This window comes from Myotis myotis, unplaced genomic scaffold (genome assembly GCF_014108235.1).
Source record: "Myotis myotis isolate mMyoMyo1 unplaced genomic scaffold, mMyoMyo1.p scaffold_m19_p_2, whole genome shotgun sequence".
NCBI lineage: Eukaryota > Metazoa > Chordata > Mammalia > Chiroptera > Vespertilionidae > Myotis > Myotis myotis.
This window is the reverse complement of record NW_023416324.1, coordinates 15,482,539-15,503,155: the sequence shown is the minus strand read 5'-3', so window position 1 is coordinate 15,503,155 and position 20,617 is coordinate 15,482,539. Positions and strand designations below refer to the sequence as shown.

Here is a 20,617-nt window from a genome sequence, read left to right as displayed (position 1 = left end):
AAATACGTTTGTCCAGGACATTCACCTTCACTTCTTTCTTTATACAACCTCCCTGCACCTTATCCCTCTAGTCTACGCACTGGGAGGATTGAATTGCTCACATAAGATGAAGATTGAGTCAGCACATGCTTTCCTTTTCATCCCTATATTCTCTATAATGCTTTTACTCTGCTGAGATGGTATTACCTGCCCAACCCAAAGTAAGTATTCTCTGGGCTCTTCAGGGAGGCTTGGGCTAGAAAGGGTACCAAGTGTCTTCCTCAGCAGCAGGAAATATGTTTATTAGTTCCAGGTGCAAAAGAATCAGGGCACACCTTCCTAAGAGCCCTAATGAGTAAAGACAAGGTTGGCCTACACAAGATCCGAGTTTATCTTCTTATATAAATTTTTGGCAACCACCAGCTCCCTATAGCAGGGCTGGGACAAACTAAAAAACAATGTCAAATCCAAGTGGTATGCGTGGTGGGGGATGGGTTGTCTGTGTAACTTCCTACCAGTCCTCAGTAGATAACTGACCCCAGAAGCCATCATACTAGAGGTAAGATGCAGTTAGTATTCAGACTGAAGTTGTTCTAAAGAAAACAAAGGGTTCCAGCAAGAGGAATCTATGTGAGACACACAAGCAGGAAGCTGAGCTGAGCCACCAGTGACTAGAATAGAAACAGGAAATGGGCCCAGGAACGAGCATACAGAAATCTGCGGCAAGCACCACAAGTTCAAGCAGGCACCAGGCAGTATCGGGGCTGGAGCAGCGTAATTAAGATAGAGAATCGGACTGGCTAGCCCTGCCAGAGAACTAGCTTTCTAGAGAAGGGATGGCTACTTGCATAGGGTACATGCTGCTCTGAACATTCTGGGCAGATATGACAGGGTGGGTAGGGATTTCCTTTTTCAGACTTTGTGAGAGTACCTGGGCTATAATTCAAGGGGAATAAGCACAGATACACAGTCAGATATTAAGAAAACAGGACAGCCTAGCTCTTCTGGGTACCAAAATTACTAGTGGTATTTCTGCTACCCCTTTGAAAATAAGCTGCCAAAAACCATTGGCCCTGCCTTCTTTTACCATGGTAAGTGACAAAAGGGAACACAAACAGTATAAAATTAAAATCCTTCAAACATTCCAATTTTCTAAGCTTTTAGAAGATTTCTTTCACCCCCCCTCCCCCCAACCCCCTTCAATAAACCCAGATGACAAAAAACTGGCTCTCAAGCTCAGGTAGGCAGCAAGAACCTAGGGGCTATTCAACAAAGATTGCCCGGCTGGTGTGGTTCAGTGGTTGAACATCAACCTATGAACCAGGAAGTCACAGATTAATTCCCCGTCGGGGCACAAACCCAGGTTGTGAGTTACATACCTGAGGGGGGGGGGGGGGGGCGCATGCAGAAGGCAGCCAATCAATGATTCTCTCTCATCATTGATGTTTCTATCTCTCTCTCACTCTCCCTTCCTCTCTAAAATCAATAAAAATATATTTTAAAAAACAACAACAGCTCTAGCTGATTTGGCTCAGTGGATAGAGCATCAGCCTGTGGACTGAAGGGTCCCGGGTTTGATTCTGGTTAAGGGCACATGCCTGGGTTTCGGGCTCAATCCCCAGTAGGGGGCGTGCAGGAGACAGCCAATCAATGATTCTCTCCCCTCATTCATGTTTCTATCTTTCTCTCCCTCTTTCTTCCTCTCTGAAATCAATAAAAATATATTAAAACAACAACAAAGGTTTATTACTGAGTATCTGCCTGATTCAGGAGGTCAGATATAGACCTAAGTATTCAAGCAGAGGTACCAACATAATCTTTGTGAACATGAAGAAAATGCTTAAAGAAAATGGGGAAGAATTCCCAAGAAAGGGTATTTTAGCTAGGTTTGCTGAGCATTAACAAAAGAGAAGTGGGGGGTGGGGGTGCACACGACATCTTAAACAAAAGGAAAATGGCAGGAAGGATGGAAGGACCCAGAGTTGTAAGGAGCTTAACGTATACCTGAGTAGCCAGAGATGAGGCTGTAGAGGTATGCTGGGAGCTGTGAATGGTCAAACAATAGGGTCTGGACTATAGACATGGGGTGCAAGGGCCCCTAAAGCACCCACAAAACCATTAGTTGTGGTCTCCCACTCTCACCCACCAGACTGAGACTTTTTAAATTTTACCAGATACAGCAAACTTTATTCCGAAGTCCCCATATTTGAAAACTTTACTCTCAGCTCTCAGAATATAACTCCTTGCTTCTAAACCATTAGACAAATAAATCGCCTAGGGATTTTGTTAACAGTATTGGGGTTCTATAAAGCTTGGGCGAGGCCCAAGGATCTGCATTTACAGGTGATGTCTATGCTGCTAGCTAATGAACCACAGTTTTTAGTAATGAGGATATAACCAATTAGTTAGCATTAAGCAGGACACTGTGTTCTAAGAAGAAAGGCACAGAACAGGGTTTGCCCCATCCAACACAGGGAAGCCAAAGAACCAAACTCTACTCAGCTTTCCACTGTTTGAGGTGATTCCCTAGTTGCCTAGTTCCTCCAGCAGGCCTGCCCTATGGATTTGCCCATCTTCCCTTTCTTATCCCTTCCTGTCCCTCAGCTGCCCTTTTTACAACTCATCTGTGTCTCCATCACAAGGCCTGGGAAGACAAAAGTGTGATGGAAATCCATTTACGCTCTTTATTTTAGGTTAGGACAAGTCTAGTAAAGGTTAAATGGCGAAGAGGTTGAAGCTTTTGGCTAAATGAGAGAGAATTCCAATTGTCCGTGTCTTTCCTCTGCTGGGTAGGATGCTACAGAAAGTATTTCATCTGAAATATAGGGAGAGCTGGATTTAAGCCCTAAGCCTGACCCTTAGTTTCTTATGATGTAAAACAGGAGTGATTATTCGGTACATTTCAATTCCTGCCCTTCTAGGAGGATTGGTATAAGCTGTAGCTCCTTTCCTGGCCTTACTCCTGCCCTCTAAGATTCAGATTCTACAGGAACAACATCGTTTCTTACATTTCCTCTTTCTCTGTAACCCAAACTCTCAGAGCCTGAGAGCATCACAGTAGTAAAATATGAATGGTAATAGTTGTTACGTTGTTAAGTGGAATCTAAAGGACTTGGAAACCAAAATGATAAAAGAATATAAATTTAACAGGCATTAAAAGTCCTAATCCTGTTTTCTACCATCAATAACCTCCACACCTGCCTGGGTACAGGAAACAAGTATGATTTAGATATTCAACAGCAGCCTCTAGGATTTTTTCAATCACTTAGTGAGCGCCCTTGTTCCTTTCTCTCATGACTCCCAAAAGATGTACGCATTTACACTCTCCTAATATTCTGCCAATCTTCACCCTGCCTTATACCCATGGTCTTGAGATGAAGCTGAGGCATTTGAAATGACTTCTCCTTCAATGACTTTCAAGAGTGCTCTTTACCTTGACACCTTTCCCTTGCTCCTTTCCTTTCCTCCAGTCCTCAGAAACCAGGTGCTCTCCTACCTAAAATGGATCCCAATAACCTCTTTATGACAAATCCAACTTTATACTCCTTGAAATGTAAATTTGGTGGGAATCATCTTCCTCCCTCCCATGGCTTCCAGAAATATGACACAATCCTGGTCCTCCCTCCAATCTCTCCAGCTATATGTTGGGTGTTTCTACACAATGACCAGAGACATTGTCTAGGCCTCTATCTGGCTCCTCTCTTCAGATTTCATGGCCTGGAAGGCCTACTTCATTCCATGGTTTAACTATTAACCACGACACAGACAACTCTCAAATCTATTCAGACTCAGCTTTTATCAAGTTTCAGTCTCTTATCTCCAAACAGTCACTAAGCATTTGTTTTTAACACATCTCACTATAGAAAACTTACCCTAAAAAATGGGCTTTCCTATTAACCTTTCTATTCTTGTCAATGAGATTTCTCTTTTTCTCCCCGCCTCATCTCCCCTAGTCAATCAAGCTAATTACATTTTTCACCCACAAGAATCTACTTATTCTCAGTTCTATAGATTCTTTCCTGCTACATCTCATAACTGGGACTAGGTAGCTATGCAAATGAGAGAGAGAGGGAGAGAGTGAGAGTGAGAGAGAGAGAGAGAGAGAGAGAGAGAGAGAGAGAAGAGGGGGAAGAGACACACACATAGAACTCCACACTTTTTGCCAAAAATATTTCAATTTATCCCCTTTCCAGACTCTTCCCCTTTTAAACTATACACCAATGGATCATTTTGTAAAACATTAGTTCTATCATGTTATTGCCCTAATTACATATCACCAGGCCTGTAAGATCAGAACCAAATGCCTTACTTATTAGCCCAGCAGGGCCCCAACCCCTGTGATCTAGCTTTCCTGTCTGTAATGCCCCACCCCAAGAAGCCTGATTCTGACCAGCCTCCCAAATGTCAACTATACTGCACCCCACCCCCACTAGGCCTCTGGGCAAGCTGTACTTTTCCTTTCCAACCACCTAAGTACATCCATTATCTCCTTCATTCTAAACTTCTGCCATTGATGTCTTCCCTCAACTATTTAGACATACATGGATCACTGACTTCACCAAATTCTGACAGCACTCACTAAAACATTCAGGCACATATTCTTTATCTATATCACTAATGAAATAGAGGAGGATTCTTTTTATTTTATTTTTTCAAAAGGCTAATTCAAAATTTATTAAATGCCTACTATATTCAGAGGAGGATTCTTAAGGGTAACAACCATGTCACATTCATAAGTACAGATTTAAGAGTTCAGTTTACCTCAGAAGTCATTCAAGTTCAACCCATGTCTACTGCTTACCTGCCTTCAATATAACACCCACAACAAACAGTACACCAGGTTTTACTCCAAGGACAGGAAACTTACCTACTTAAAAATTAAAAAAAAAAAAATCCTCATCCTCCAGATTACAAAGGAACTTGTATGTCACATTTTGGCTTAAACCTATAGGCAACGCGTAGTCAGAGGTTTTAAAGCAGTAATGTTACTTGCCAGGTTTGATTTTTTAAGGTGATCATTCTGGTAATTAGGTTGAGGACTGACTTGGAAGGAAAAGAAAATGAACCATCAGGAGGCAAGATACCAGGAGAGGGATAACGGAGGCCTAAAAAAAGGCAGTGGGGAAGAACAGTGAGGAAAAACCATTTCTGAGGTAAACTAGGATTTGATGACCAGTTTATGGAAGGGATATAGTGCTGGGGGCTCGAGTGGAGGTCTAGCAGTGCAAGGGCTGTCTTAACCCACGGATAAACTGCACAGAGGCCACAGCTGCAGGTAGCCTCTCTCTCCCAAGTCTCTTTTCTACCACTATTGACTACCACTACTGACAGTCTTACCTCTAGATCAGCGGTTCTCAACCTGTGGGTCGAGACCCCTTTGGCAGGGGGAGAGGGGGGTCGAACGACCCTTTCACAGGGGTCGCCTAAATACATCCTGCATATCAGACATTTACATTACGATTCATAACAGTAGCAAAATTACAGTTATGAAGTAGCAACAAAAATCATTTTATGGTTGGGGGTCACCACATGAGGAACTGTATTAAAGGGTCACGGCATTAGGAAGGTTGAGAACCACTGCTCTAGATCATCATGAGTAAAACTATACTGTAAGTCACCATTATTTCTAGACTGGCTTCCTAGTCTAATAATTTTTTTCTTCCCCTTTGAAAGGACTACCTAAGCTCATGGTTCAGCTATGGCACGGGCAACGTCAGCACTACCTGGAGCTTGCTAGAAATGCAAACACCTGAGTCCCACACCACATCTTCTGAGTCAGAATCTTTCTAGTAGAGGTCAGTAATCTGTGTTTTAATTATCCCCAAGTGATTCTTACTGCATGCCAAAGTTTGAGAAGCACTAATCTAGCTTAACCTTCAGGGCTTTCAATCCTATATCCATTTTCCATCACTAAATAGAAACCCTATCCCAAGTAAACTTACAAGACTAAAATGTAAATTTACAAATGTGCCTCAGTAAGAAAAATTTGGGAAGCATTCATTATTCTAGGGAAGCCACATACACTTGGATGAATCACTAAAATAGAAGCTTTTAAAGATGCAAGTCATTCTAAAGAAATGACTATAATCAAAAGTCAGTTACCAATTTTCAGAGTCCCTTAAAGGTTTTCCCCAAAATAAAGAAAATTAAAGACTTAATGAAACACCTGAATATTTGCTCATCCATCCCTTTAACATAAGGTGAAGTGGTAGCTATTTTACAAGATAAATGACAAACCCTAACCCCAAATTCTTCCTAAGCCACTGCCAGGAATCACAAATAAATTAATTCTCCAAAATAGAGTTTGGGCCGTCGCATAGCAGTCTGTGATACCTGCCTTGCCCTAGCAGTGAAAACAACAATCTGATAATATGGTCAAGATGTCCCCTGTCAGACACACATTTTCTGGATGAGCAACGTAATGGATACTGCTCAGGTTCCTTCGTTCAATGAGTTGGAGCCTACTATATGCCAGGTACTATGATGACAATGAGCTAGACACAGCAAGTCAGGCCCTGACTGAGTTTGCATTAAGTTATTGAAATTAATATTGAGATAAGCACTGACAAGAAGCATGGGTGCTAAGAGTATATTACAGCAAAGAAACCTGACAGTTTAAACTAGTAGCTCTCTATCAGGGCTACAAATCAGAATCACCCAATACAGCTTCTAACCATACCAAAGCCCAAGCCCAAGCCCAAGCCCAACCCCAAATCAAACAAATCAGAACTCTGTGAACCCTGGCCAGTGATTTTAAAAATCACTCACTCCCCAGGTAATTCAAACATGCAGCCAAGACAGAGAACCACCAGTCTTGGGAGTCACACGATAGGTGTTGGGGGCACAGAGGTCAATAATACAGTTCCTGCCTTTCAGGAGCTTACCATCTAGTGCAGTGGTTCTCAACCTTCCTAATGCCGCAACCCTTTAATACAGTTCCTCATGTTGTGGTGACCCCCCAACCATAAAATTATTTTCGTTGCTACTTCATAACTGTAATTTTGCTACTTGTTATGAATCGTAATGTAAATACCTGATATGCAGGATGTATTTTCATTGTTACAAATTGAACATAATTAAAGCATAGTGATTAATCACAAAAACAATATGTAATTATATATTCAATATGTGTTTTCTGATGGTCTTAGGCGACCCCTGTGAAAGGGTCGTTCGACCTCCACAGGGGTTGCGACCCACAGGTTGAGAACCGTTGATCTGGTGAGAAAGACCCAAGTAAGTAGATGTATCAGGAAAATACCCTTGGCATCATGGAGCAAAGCAACTTCATATACAAGATGGTGCTTCTCTGTGTAGAAGGATGTGGAAGTGATTCCAGAGGGCATATAAGGTGCTTTTACCTATGTCAACAAGCTTCTCAAAGTGCCATCCCTGGACAAGCAGCATCAGCACCATCGAAGAATGTCAGAAATGCGAATTCTCAGGCCACTCACCAGGCTTACTGAATCGGAAAGTGGGACAGCCAGGGGAGTGAGGGATGGGGGGTGGACACACGACAAACAGCCTAGGTAATATTAAGGATTTGGGATTTTATTCTATGATTAATAAAAAATAACTTTAAATAGAGGGATAACATAATCAGAAGAATAGCGGCTAAATGGTTTGCATTAATAGCTGAACAAAAACTCAAAATCTAATTTTTGTAATAATCAGGATCAAAAACCATACTGAGTGTTTAACTCTAGGGCAGTGGTCGGCAAACCGCGGCTCTCGAGCCACATGCGGCTCTTTGGCCCCTTGAGTGTGGCTCTTCCACAAAATACCACGTGCGGGCGCACGTACAGGGAACGTTGTGGAGTGAAAGAAGATGTAGTCTCGAGGATTGAGAAAGGTATGCTGAGATGGTTTGGACATATAGAGAGGATGAACGAAAGGAGATAGACGAAACAAGTGTACAAGACGAGTGTGGATGGGAGAGTTGGAAGGGGTTGACCTCAGCGAATGTACCTCAATCAGATTGAGGACGTTTTTAGCAAAGGCCAGCTTAGGAGTACCCTAATTAAGTTAATAACAATGTACCTACCTGTATAGTTTAAGTTTAAAAAATTTGGCTCTCAAAAGAAATTTCAATCGTTGTACTGTTGATATTTGGCTCTTTTGACTAATGAGTTTGCCGACCACTGCTCTAGGGTCACAATCATATTGCCTTTAGGGCTAAGTAGTAAGGTGAATGAAGAGGGTGATGTGGAAAGTGGAGGGGCTGCCTGAAACTGGTAAACCTTCAGAATCCCTTAACACAGCTGCTTAAGAAAGGAGAGGGCCCTTTGTAGGGAATCCCGACTTCTCCTTTCTTCAGATGTGACTGTTTCCCAGCCTGGTAAGGCAAATCTGGCATCAAACCAAAATTTTAAAGAAAAACCTTCTTTTGTTTCTTGCTTCAAGTAGCAGAGGGATAAAAAGCAAGTCAACAAACAAGATGCCAATAACCCAGCCAGCTCACCTCCCACATGGAGTTTCTACCACAGAGCAAATGACCCATTTGGATTAATCTATAGTAGATGCCTGGATTTGGGAATGCTCCTTGTGATTGGCTGCCCAGGAACAACTCTCTCTTGGGCCCAAGAAGCTGCCAGCACCTTCACTTCAGTAGGTCAAATCAAAAGCTCTTGGTCTCAATAGTACAGGGTTCTCAACCCTTAGAAGACATGCAATATAATTATATGCTAGGCTTCTCAAGACTAAAAAAGTACCAACTACAGTTCTGTTAAAAGATCACTAGAAGCAAGCAGAAACTTTTTGATGGGGTAAGGAGCAACTTTACAACACTGGCAGAAATCCACCAATTTGGATTCTTGCTATAATAGTACCTCACACCCAGATTTAGCCACAGACCATAGATGGTGAGGGAGTGGTTACACATGACTGACTAAATCAGGCTGAAAAGCATATTCCAAATAAAGTTTAGGATGCAGAAAAGAATTGCAATAGACATTAATGAGAAAGGAACAAAGAGGGATTGCCTTATTCAGATACTTCTTCCCCCAAATCCTCAGTTCAGAAAGTCTTAGAAGTCCCATCTGACAGTGGCTCTTCATCTTGGCCTGAGAAGCCAGAATGACAGGTGCTGAGGGATTCCACAGACCTCATCCTACTAAGGTTATGGCTCAGAGATCTTCAGGGGAAACCAGGGAAGGCTTAATGATAAAGAGAGTTCCTGCCTCCTACCTATTCCTCAAAGATCCAGAAACCATTTTTTCCCCCAAGTCAGACTAATTGAAGAGATAGGCTTCAATTCTAAGTTGAATCAACATTTCAAAAGATTCTTGTCTGGGCATGTGTGGCTGAATTTCCATTTCCTAACTGAAACAGAATTGTAATGGAAGGTTTGCTACCTACCGTCTTACTAGATTTTAGAGTAGCCCATTTCATTCCTGAGATCAATTTTCAGAACCTAAGCAACTTGCACAAGTGTTTCCAGAACCAGCCTACTATTCAACGGTTGGTGCAAACTGCCTTTCAGGTAAAAAGCACAGTCCCCCCACCATGCCCTCTGGGATGATGACAATAACATTTATGGATGCCTAAAATGTACCAACACTCTCTCTATATTAATCTCTTTAATGTTAATGACCACCTCCTATGAAGTGGATATTTTTAGATTCACTTTACATATGTGAAAATGAAGGCATGGACAGGTTAAGTGACTTGCCCAAGGGTAAAGAGTTAGTGGCAGAGTAAAAATGCAGACCCAGGAACTCTGGTTCTAAAGCCTAAACTCTTAATCAGCAGACTACACTGCCTTTCTCAGGATACAGCCAGCCCATTCCATAAACACTAATCAAGCATTTGGGCACCAAGCATCCTACTAGACAAAAACACCTATTCACACAAAACACAAACCAGAAAAACTGCTTTTACTCTGCTCATGTTCAATGTGACAACTTATGCTAAATGCATTCCAAATCCTACCTCTTAGCTAAATGCTAAGACAAAAACCTAAAAATTAAGACCTCAAAAGTAAGGTAAAAAAAACTACACACACACAAAACATCCATTGAAACTTCTCTGAACTTTGATGGAGAGCAGATAGTGCTTCCAACATCTCCATCTTGCTCTGTTTCTCATATGGCCCATGCCTAAGAGGCCAAAATTTAAAAACAGAAAACTCTAAACAGAGATCATAAACCTATTCCCTGGGCAGATAATCTACAAGGTCAGTCCATAAATCCCTATACAGAATTTTGAACCTGTAATCAAGAAATAGCTCATTGTTCATTTAGCTTAATACCACCAAAACATCCAACCAGAAACCAGTTTTCATTGCTTTCCTCTCTGTCCCCCGTCATCTTTTAGAGGGTGGCAGGCATACTCACAGGCAAGCTTGAGGGTCTTGACTGAAGACTCAAGTTCATATCTTCTTGCCCTCCCTTACTGGAGGTCATTGAGGGGGTTGAGGATGCCTGAGACCCAAATGAATCTTGAGATAACTCCTAAAACAAGAAAAACAAAAGCTGTGTTATAGCCTGGCACTGACAAACCAAACAAGCTTGCTTTATGATGAAAGGACTATGGGACTCTCACACAGGGGAAATTGGGTGGGGGACACTACCCAATGCACACAATGTCATCCAAAGGCAGAAAACAGAACATGTGTCTTTCAGGTAAAATGTCAACAGTGAATATAAGACTCTTTTTGATGGCACTGTTCATCATTTATCGCCACTCACAGAGAGAGCTGTTCCTTGGGATTAAATTCTAAAGTCTAGCTAACTACATGTTATATTTATCAAGGAATGAGACTAATTAATTTTAAAATGACAAGAAAAAACTCATAAACCTCTGCATTAAAATGACTACTACTTCCTTCAAAGTCATCACTGTGGGATGCGATAGTTTTCCAACAATGCCAACAATGCACAACATTTTTAACGTACCTATCATCACACAATCATTTCTCCTCTTTCTGCTCTTTAAAGAATAAAACCCAAGGCAGCTTCATCACCTATCTTGTTCACAGACATGGCTACAAATAAATTTTAGCTATTTCCCAAAATCAAATCCATCCTCAAAAAAATAAAAGGATTTACCACCACTGAGAATATTCTACAGTGTGCTGTCAGCTTTGATGGAAATTTCATATGAAGGAGTCTAAAAATATTTTGAGCAATAGCAGAATGGAATAGCAGTTAGAATGAATGTACAGTACAGCATCCCAAAGTTATTGTTTTAAAAGAAGACCAAAAAATCAGTCCCACTATCTTCAACTTATCTTTCTATGCAACTTTCGATTGCCCTATTTTTTTCATCAATGAGAGGTAAAGGTTTTTATGCAGTTAAGAAGGTTATGCCTTTATTAGTTCAATCAATCCAGTTAGCATGTTTATCCAGAATTTAATTGGCTTTTAAGTGCACTTTAGAGAACCAATCTGTATAGCAAAGTTCTCATGATATCAATCCCCAAGCTATCGGTGGTTACATGTAAAGAAGAGAAAGAGGAAGGGGCATCTTACCTGTGGTGGAGGGAAGCGCTGCTGGGAGTAGGCAGTTTGCTGTGACTGCTGAGACTGGGGCTGAGGGTATGCAGCCTGCTGGGAGAGTGTCGAGGATGCTGGCTGCTGAGGTTGCTGCTGCTGGTAGGGAGACTGTGCCTGTGGCTGTGAGTAGGGGGGCTGCTGCTGGGTTGTAGACTGTTGGGAGGGGTATGGAGTTGGAGACTGCTGATGTGGAGGCTGGGATGGCTGCTGGGAATATGGAGGCTGAGCGGACTGGAGCTGTGGTGGCTGAGACTGTGGCTGCTGCTGATATGAAGGTTGGGCATGAGGTGTCTGGGATGGTGGTTGCTGGGAGTAGGGTGGCTGCTGCTGCTGCTGGGGGTGAGGACTTTGCTGGTTATAATATGGAGTCTGGCCCTGTTGACCATATCCACCGGGGCCTTGTTGTCCATAAGGAGGAATCTGTAGGAAAGGAAAGGACACATTTTTTAGCACTGACTCTTCTGGATGAAGAAAGATAAGGTAGCCCTGGCCGGTGTGGCTCAGTTGATTGGAGTGTTTTTCAGTACATTGAAAGGTTTCGGGTTTGATCCCTATTCAAGGCACATATCCAGATTGTGTGTTCAATCACTGTCAAGGCACATGCAGGAGGCAACCAATCGATGTTTCACTTTCACATCAATGGTTTTCTCTCAAATCAATAAAAGCATGTCCTTGGGAGAGGATTAAAAAGAAAAGGAGAAGTGAGATATGCCCTATGAATGGGTATAGAAAGCAGCAAGCCAAGCCTCACACTTAGCTTAAATGGCCCAGAGTTTGTCTACCATCCCTGTTTAATGAGTCAGGAAGGATGGCCAAGCTGGATTACCAGTTGGTTTATTTACAAGTGGACCGCATTCATCCACAGGAAATTTACACTATTTAATATTTGGGACATTTACAAGAGTTCAAGAGCAGCTGTTTTCACCATGGGCCTACTCTTTTTATCATGGCCTAGACCAGGAGTGGGCAAACTTTTTGACTCGAGGGCCACAATGGGTTCTTAAACTGGACCGGAGGGCCGGAACAAAAGCATGGATTGAGTGTTTGTGTGAACTAATATAAATTCAAAGTAAACATCATTACATAAAAGGGTACGGTCTTTTTTTTTTTTAGTTTTATTCATTTCAAACGGGCCGGATCCGGCCCGCGGGCCGCAGTTTGCCCACGGCTGGCCTAGACTTTTTATAAGCACTAGGAATCCGTATCTTAGCCACAATGAATAGTCAACAGCAGCCTGGCTCAGCCGACTGAAAACCTAGGATTTAATAATCCAGACAGTGTGCAAATCCCTATGTTACTCTGGTTCTCTATTTCATTTAACCTTCATTCAAAAAATATTTGAGAGCCTACCTGCTTACTTGTACCAGGCTCTAATTCTATACACTGGGAATACATTTGGTAAATGGGCAAGCACTAACCCCCTACCAAAACACACACACAAAAAACACACCAACGATATCTATCCCATCTCTCCTCCATTTTCTCATTGAAACAAAAGTGACTGTACCCTATTTTTTATACTTTGCTTTAAAGTTTAAGGAGTAAAGTTAGGTTTTAGATTCTGTCCCTCACCATTTTCATTGAGTATCACTCAAATGTAAATGATAGAAAAAGCTGTCAAAACAAAGTGACTATAAAAAGATAATGATGCAGCCCTAGCTTGTTTGGCTCAGTGGATAGAGCAGCATTCATCGGCCTGTGGGCTGAAAGGTCCCGAGTTCGATTTCGGTCAAGGGCACATGCTCAGGTTTCGGCCTTGATCCCCAGTAGGGAGTGTGCAGAAGGCAGACGATCAATGATTCTTATCATTGATGTTTCTATCTCTCTCTCCCTCTCTGAGATAAAAAATATATTTTTAAAAAATGATGTGGGTGACCAGACAAAAGATGAGGGAATCTTTATATTTATAAAGCACTGTTAGCATCCTTATTGTTCACTCTTCCCTTTTTCTTCTACCTCCAGGCCCTTCTAAACTAATTCATCATTGTGAACCAGACAGGACACATTACGAGTGGTTTTTCTAGGTAGCAGTGGATAGGTGCTCAGCGACTGCCTTTCTTTCTTCCCGAAACCTCATTCAGAAGGTCAAAGAAGAAAACAGATATGTACAGCCTGTGGCTAGGGAGCAGTTTTCCCTCCAGCACACATGGAATGGTGCATAAAACCATGGCCTTGTAAGTAGCACACTGTAACTAACAGCCAATTGGCCTATGCTTACAAGGGGGGTTTGGAAGCCAAAGACATGTTCTTTTTTTAAAACAGTACAGGGTTTGTATGTTTTTTGTTTGTCTTTTTACACTTATCATGCCATGAATTCATAGGGAATGAATGGGTTTTAGCAGCTCAGGCTCTTTTCCATTGGTTCTCATAAAGTGGAGCAGGCTGAAGTTTCAGCTGAACCCAAATACCTCTCTCTTTGGCTTCCTTCTTTTTTCTGATCATGTTCTTTCACACGGTTCAAAAAGCTATCTCAGTTCTTACAGTGTTTAATATCCTCAATATGTACATTAATCCTCTTGGCAAGAATCTTGCCCTTAATTTGTTTGTTACAACAACGTCCACTACATGCTGGGTGACACTGTAGACTCCTCTAGTTTTGCTATGGTAACATTTGTGGGGCATTCCCTTGATGTCTACAATATCACCTTTCTAGTAGATTTGCATGTATGTGGCAAAGGAAGAACTCCGTGTTTCCTAAAAAGCCTAGAGAACATATAGCAGGTGCCTCTCCTCTTTCCCTTTGTGTTACTCATTTTGGCTAATTAATGGAAGATGGTGGTTCCAGCTGGAAGGCCGAAGATATGTTCTGATTCTATAGCTCAAGACCAGGTCCTGGACAGATTAAGGGTTAAGGTAATAGGAGTCACCATCTACCTGCTGTGCATAAGAGAGGCCGCCCATGGTATTCTGCGCCCGGCCCTGCATGGTCATCGGGTACCGCTGTGGGGTTTGGGTCCCATATGGCTGCCCTGGGTACCCATGTCCTTGCTGCGGTCCTGACGGAGGTCCCTGTTGTTGTGAGTATGGGTTAGTTCCACCATATGGCTGAGGTCTCATCTTGCCCATCTGATCCATCGGACTGGATGGCTACAAAATAAAGAACATTTCATTAACCTGAAGCTTTCATGGCCTCTGGCCAATATGAACACAAACCAAACAAATAGGTCTGCATTCCACATAGAAAAATAGTTATGAAAAAATAATGGTACAGATCCAGTAACCCTTGGGCAAATCATTTAACCTTTCTCAGAATCTTGAATTATCATATATGAAATGAAAATACCCCAGTCTGTGACAGCATCTTGTAAGCTATATACTACTGCTTTGTAAAGGTGGTATTACTTGAGATCCAAGGGACAGACCAAGTGTGGAGCAATGAATATATGTACTCTATGTTGAAACAACCAGAACAAAAGCCCTGCAATTGAGAGCCAATAGTGCTGCTATATTCTGCCATGATCTTGTTCAACACCAAAACTGATGCTTCAACACTGTGGTTGGGAATTCGAATACACAAGCATCTACACATTTCTGTTCTTTTAAACAGTGATATCTTTTTTCCTTGCATATCTGTAACCTGTTTGTACTATGGCACACTTAAATTTATGCTTTCTTCCAAATGAGTAACATGGTTAAGTTACAGTTGTTGAGGGAACTGTTACTTTGAATTTACAGCCTTGTGCATCTTATCTGAAAAGTTCATCTCCTTTAATCTTCAAGAGTTTGAGGGTATAGGGAGAGTAGAACTTTTCTTCTCTCTTCAGAGAACAAGACATGAAGGTATAGCAAAGTACCAATAATGAAAGCTCAAAGTTCAAGTCACAGGTGTCTGGCTACAAACATAGTTTTCTCTCAGCCCATTGTGGGGCAATAGTTTCAATCAGCTCATTCACTTACTGACGTAATTTTATCCTTTTGGAGCTATAGAGGACAGAGCGCCAGAATACTTTCCCCTGCCAGAGATGCCTACCTATATTTACTGGTGGTGTGGAGGGGGAAGTTTGTAAAGTTTCCCTAAGCACCTTACAAACAGATACACCCAGGTTGGAGAGTAAGCTTGGGCCTGACATAAAACTTGAAAATTAAATCTTGCCCAGCCGATGTGGCTTAGTGGTTGAGTATTGACCTATGAACCAGGAGGTCACGGTTCGATTCCCAGTCCAGGCACCTGGGTTTCAGGCTTGATCCCCAGTGTGGGGCGTACAGAAGGCAGTCAATCAATAGTTTCTCTCACCATTGATGTTTCTTTCTCCCTCTCCCTTCCTCCCTGAAATCAATAAAAATATATTTAAAAAGAACAGAAAATTAAATCTTAAATTTGGAGTGAGGAATATAGATATCACCTGGGTGGCTTAATAAACCACACACTGCTGGAACCCACCCCCACAGCCTCTAATTATGTAGTTTCATGTCAGGCTTAGGATATGCATTTGTTAACAGTTCCCAGGTGATGCTGATGCTGCTGGTTGAGGGACCACACTTTAACCACAGGTCTAGCCCTGGTTGATGTGGCTCAGTTGGTTGGGCGTCAGTCCCGTACAAATAAAGGTTTTGGGTTCGATTCCCAGTTAGGGGTGTGCAGGAGACAGCCAATCAATGTTTTGCTCTCACATCATGTTTCTCTCTCTCCCCCTTCCTCTCTTTCTAATAATCAATAAAAAAATTTTTAAAAAAAGAAAAAGAACCACAGGTCTAGATGATATGTAGGGTCCCTTCTAGTTCTGTTATTCTATAATTAATAAATTACAATTTAAGGTAAGACCTTAAAAATAACAACGAAAACCCCTCCAAAATAAGGGGGGTAACTCTGGTCGACGTTGTTCAGTGATTAGAGTGTTGGCCCTAGCAATGCAGGGTTGCAGGCTCAATCACAGGTCAAGGGCACGTACCTGGATTGCAGGTTTGATTCCTGGCCCCTGTTGGGGTAAGTGCGGGGGGCAACCAATTGATGTGTCCCTCTCACATCCATGTTCTCTCTCTCCTTCTCTCTCTCTCTCTCTCTCTCTCCCTCCCTCTCCCTCTCCCTCTCCTGCACTATCTCAAAAAATCAATGGAAAGAATATCCTTGGTAGGAATTAACACATACACATAAAAAAGGAAAAGGGGCATTTAAATAATTGGTTCTCTGTACATGTCTTTGGGGGTGGGGACAGAGTACATCTAAGTGTTTAAGTCAAGCTGTCATGAGGAAAATAGATAAGACAAAAAGCCACAGGGACTATTCTAAATACCAAGAGGAAAAAAGTGAAGTTCTCTCTTAAGCTGCAGCTGAAATCTCAGCTAAAAAGGTAACAGTGATGATGTAGCCTCATCTAAACTACAATCAAAGTAAAACCATGTCCCAAATCATTACTACATGTCAATATTAAAGTGTTGTTTCCAATATAACTAAAACAATTTTGCCAAGTCCTGCCTCTGTATCAGAAGCTCTAATAATGTTCCCTATCATAATTTTGGAGCTACACATGTTTTTTTTGGATTCTTTAGGAAGTTCAAACTTAACTACAACTGGACTAATAAGTAATGAACAGCATGTGGTCTTCACCGGTACACCTGGAGCCAAAACATCATCATTCTCTCCTGTGTAAGCTCAGGGGCTTACACAGCCACATCATACACACATACCAAGGAGATCCTCTTCTCATCCCTCACTGCAGCTGCTGTCCTTGTGGCCCCAGGGAAGACTATATTTACTGAACAGAGACAAGCCCACTCCGGGTATCTCTGCCAGTCCAGGTCTCCCCACAACACTTGAGGGGCAGTCATTATCATGGTTACTATGGAGCTTCTAGAGCAGTAGCTATTAACCAGGGCTACAGATGGGGGAATTTTTACAAATGCCTGGGCCTCTCCATAGAGATTCCAATTTAGTGGGTCAAAAGGGCTTGGGCTCCCCCCACCCCACCCCTAAAGATCCTTGGATGACTGTATACTAGCTGAGAACTAGTGAATTAGAGAAACACTACTCAATAAATTTTTCTGGGATGTGTGACTATTAAGTACTTAAAATATAGCTAGTGCAACTGAGAAACTAACTTATTTTATTTACTTTTAATTACATTCAAATAATCATATATGTAGCTAGTGGCTATCATACTGGACCTAGAGCAATGCTCACAAATCATTTTTATCTCTCCTTGATTCACAACAGCTCCATTCTTCCTATCTACATCCTGTTCAGTATCGCATGGTAAGAGCAAAGAGTGTAATAAATCCATAGACATGAGTTCAGATTCTAACTCTATCACTGTCTGACCTTGAACACATCAGTCTTTCATCTAATTATCCTGGCTAGTAGCTCAGTTAGTTGGAGCATTGTCCGGTACACCAAAAAGGTTGCAGGTTCGATTCCCAGTCAGGGCACACACCTAGGTTTCGGGTTCAATCCCTGGTCAGAGTGTGTACAGGAGGCACTGATTAAACAATTGGTGTTTTTCATAACAATGTTTTTCTCTCTTAAATCAATTAAAAAAAAATAAAGAAGCCACATTCTCGGATAAAGATTAAAAATTATGATGGTAAATAGTGCACTTCTGTGTGACTCTAAAGCCCCAATTCTACACATTTTTTTTAGTCTCACACCAAAGTCCCCCACATAATGGAGCATGCCCAGCTCTATGCAATGGTACCCTCTTGCCCTGCACTCCTTTCCATGATGGCTTCCACTAGCAGAAACCCAACCCTTCAACAGGAAGGTCCTTCCTACTTCTTCAACACACTCTGATCTCTCACATTTCTCAATCTCCTATTGTAGATTCAGTTAGAATTGTAAGGTTTATCTTTTAGTTGTCCAGCTAACTGACTGAATCTCTCAAGACTAAGTTCTAGAAAGCCAGAAATCAGACATTTTCTTTTCAAAGACCCCACCTGCAGAGCTAGGGCTCAGTAACTTCAATGCCAGGCTGCCCCACTGCAAGAAGTGGGTAGGTGATACTATGGTGAGAAAGCCCAGATCAAACCATCTATCCATAGGGCCAGGGGCACTCCCTAAACCAGGATATGACTTTGAGAGTAGAAAAAAAGTGAATAGCACTGAAATAGGTGAGGATGGAATAAACAGCCAAGGGAGAACAAGCACACTTTTGAGAAGAATCTTATGTGCCATCATATACCAGAAAGGTCTCAAACTATACAGGCATTCCCCAATATCCTGCTTGAAAACAAAAGGCTAAAGGCAAGTTACCTTTTCTTCTCTCACAGGGGCACTGTACTCCCCTACAGAGGACAGCTACTTACCTGGGGTTTCGTTAATAAAAGGTTTAAGGATTCTTTCATCATTTTTAGGAAATCTTTGCAGACTAAAAATAAATACAAATCAAAAAAATTCTTATTCTAAAAGTAAAATTTAGACATTTCCCTTTCCTGGACATCAGATTTCTGACCCCCTCCCTTCACCAAAGCGTTATAATCAACAGAATATGCAGCTTAGCGTCCTGGCTGGGTAGATCAATTGATTTGTGCTTTGTCCTGATAAGCCAAGGATGATCCCCAGTCAGGGCACATACAAGAATCAACCAATGAATGCATAAATAAGTAGAATAACAAATTGATATCTCTCTCTCTCTCTCTCTCTCTCTCTCTTAAAATAAAATAAAATAAAAGAATATGCCGCTTAGCAAACTAAAATATATCCAGCTCTAACCATCAGATAACTCTGTTCTCAAGTCAAAGTTAAACATCTGCTCATATCAGAAGGGGAGGTGGGCAGGGACCTAACTCACACTTCTGATATTTAAAACCACTGTGAAAGAGGTGTGATTTGTAGTTATAGATGAAATGCCATCTTTCAGTCTCTCAAAACAGAGATGGGGGCTTACATCTTCACTAATCATTTATCCCATAAGTAGCAATTTCAGACCAGAAAAATCCCTACTACATGCAAGCTAGAAAAGCCAGTATCAGCAGTCCGCAGGCACCAAGGAAAAGGCAATGGAAGGGAAACACCAAACCCTGGCTGCAAAGAGCAAGAGATTGCTCTCTGGGAAAGACAGAGAGGAAATCCTTTCAATGGGAAACCACAGGAGTAGATTACTGTGATTACACTTCAAAAGCAAAAGCTCTGCCATAAAGACACATAATTGAGAAGAAAATGCTGCCCCCTAGGTCAGCGAAGTCAGGCCCCCTGCTATATACCCCACTGCATTCATAAAAAATAAAAGGGGGGAAAAGAGCCATAAGAACCCCCCGCCCATCTCCATCTACCACTTATCTCTTTCCAGATCACTGGCTGTGTTACAAACTGCCTGCCAAATAAAATGCATCAAAAGATGCAGTTTAGGGGCATCAAAAGCAAGGATGCTTAGCAGGCTGGTCCCTCTGAATATATTCAGAACAAACAGCTTGCAGACTAACCACTTGCGTAGAGAGTTCCCCAGTTCCAAGTAAATGGAATTACAACCCCTCCAGACCAGTGGGCTAATGGAATCCCTTACTTCTTATTGCCCCAAGGAAAGCCTATTGACCCACAGGAGTTGGTGAGATGTAACAGACTAGGACTTCAAATTTTCCAACCTCTGCCCCTGAATGACTGAGAAGAGAGCCAAGAAGACAGTAGCAGAAACCACCAAAATGCACCACACCAAGTGGCAGTGCGTTAGGAAAAGAGAAACTTCTTAATTTTCTTGAAATAAACGTCCAACTAAGGAAAGCTCCAGACCTAAGTTCCAATCCAAAGATGCAGAAAGGAAGTGAACAGCAGTAACCCTATGGAGCCAGATTTGGACTGGCAAGAATACTGACTGAAGAGAGGAATGGGCCGGGGTCGCCAAAAGGTGTCCATCAGAAAGAAGTCTTGACTACCATTTGTTCTGTCTCCCTAAATGCCAATTAGTTGGGGCCAGTATAAACCAAGAGCCCTAATCTTGGATTTGGGACAATTATATATTACTTCTTACTCCTTGTGCTTTCAATTTATTCCTGGCTAGATTTGTTGTATGACTTTTAATAATAACAATTTTAAAAAGCATCCCTGGCTCTTTAATCGAAAGAACCCCCTAATTGATTCCCACAGTAATTAACCTGCATTTTACCTCAGAGAGCGGTAGTTAAGGAAGTCGGCACTGCTATTTATAACTCATCTCAAATTGAGGGCAGACTGCCTAAAATCTAACACATCCCAGCTGTACTCCTGTTTGAACTGGGGCCAA

The 20,617-nt window shown here is 41.9% G+C and overlaps 1 protein-coding gene across 4 annotated transcripts in view; it reads right to left on the bottom strand.

Moving 5' to 3' along the window:
• The window catches only part of ARID1A (AT-rich interaction domain 1A), a 76,154-nt gene that overhangs the window by 32,397 nt on the left and 23,140 nt on the right, over window positions 1–20,617 (bottom strand). For 3 of the 4 annotated variants that reach the window (XM_036347145.1, XM_036347143.1, XM_036347144.1), the window contains exons 2-4: window positions 14,346–14,558; window positions 11,448–11,891; window positions 10,311–10,427 (exon numbers count right to left, since the gene is read on the bottom strand). In XM_036347145.1, coding sequence (XP_036203038.1) covers window positions 10,311–10,427; window positions 11,448–11,891; window positions 14,346–14,558 — 774 coding nt within the window. The remainder of the gene's footprint in view (window positions 1–10,310; window positions 10,428–11,447; window positions 11,892–14,345; window positions 14,559–20,617) is intronic. The other variant, XM_036347147.1, reaches the window with a different exon arrangement.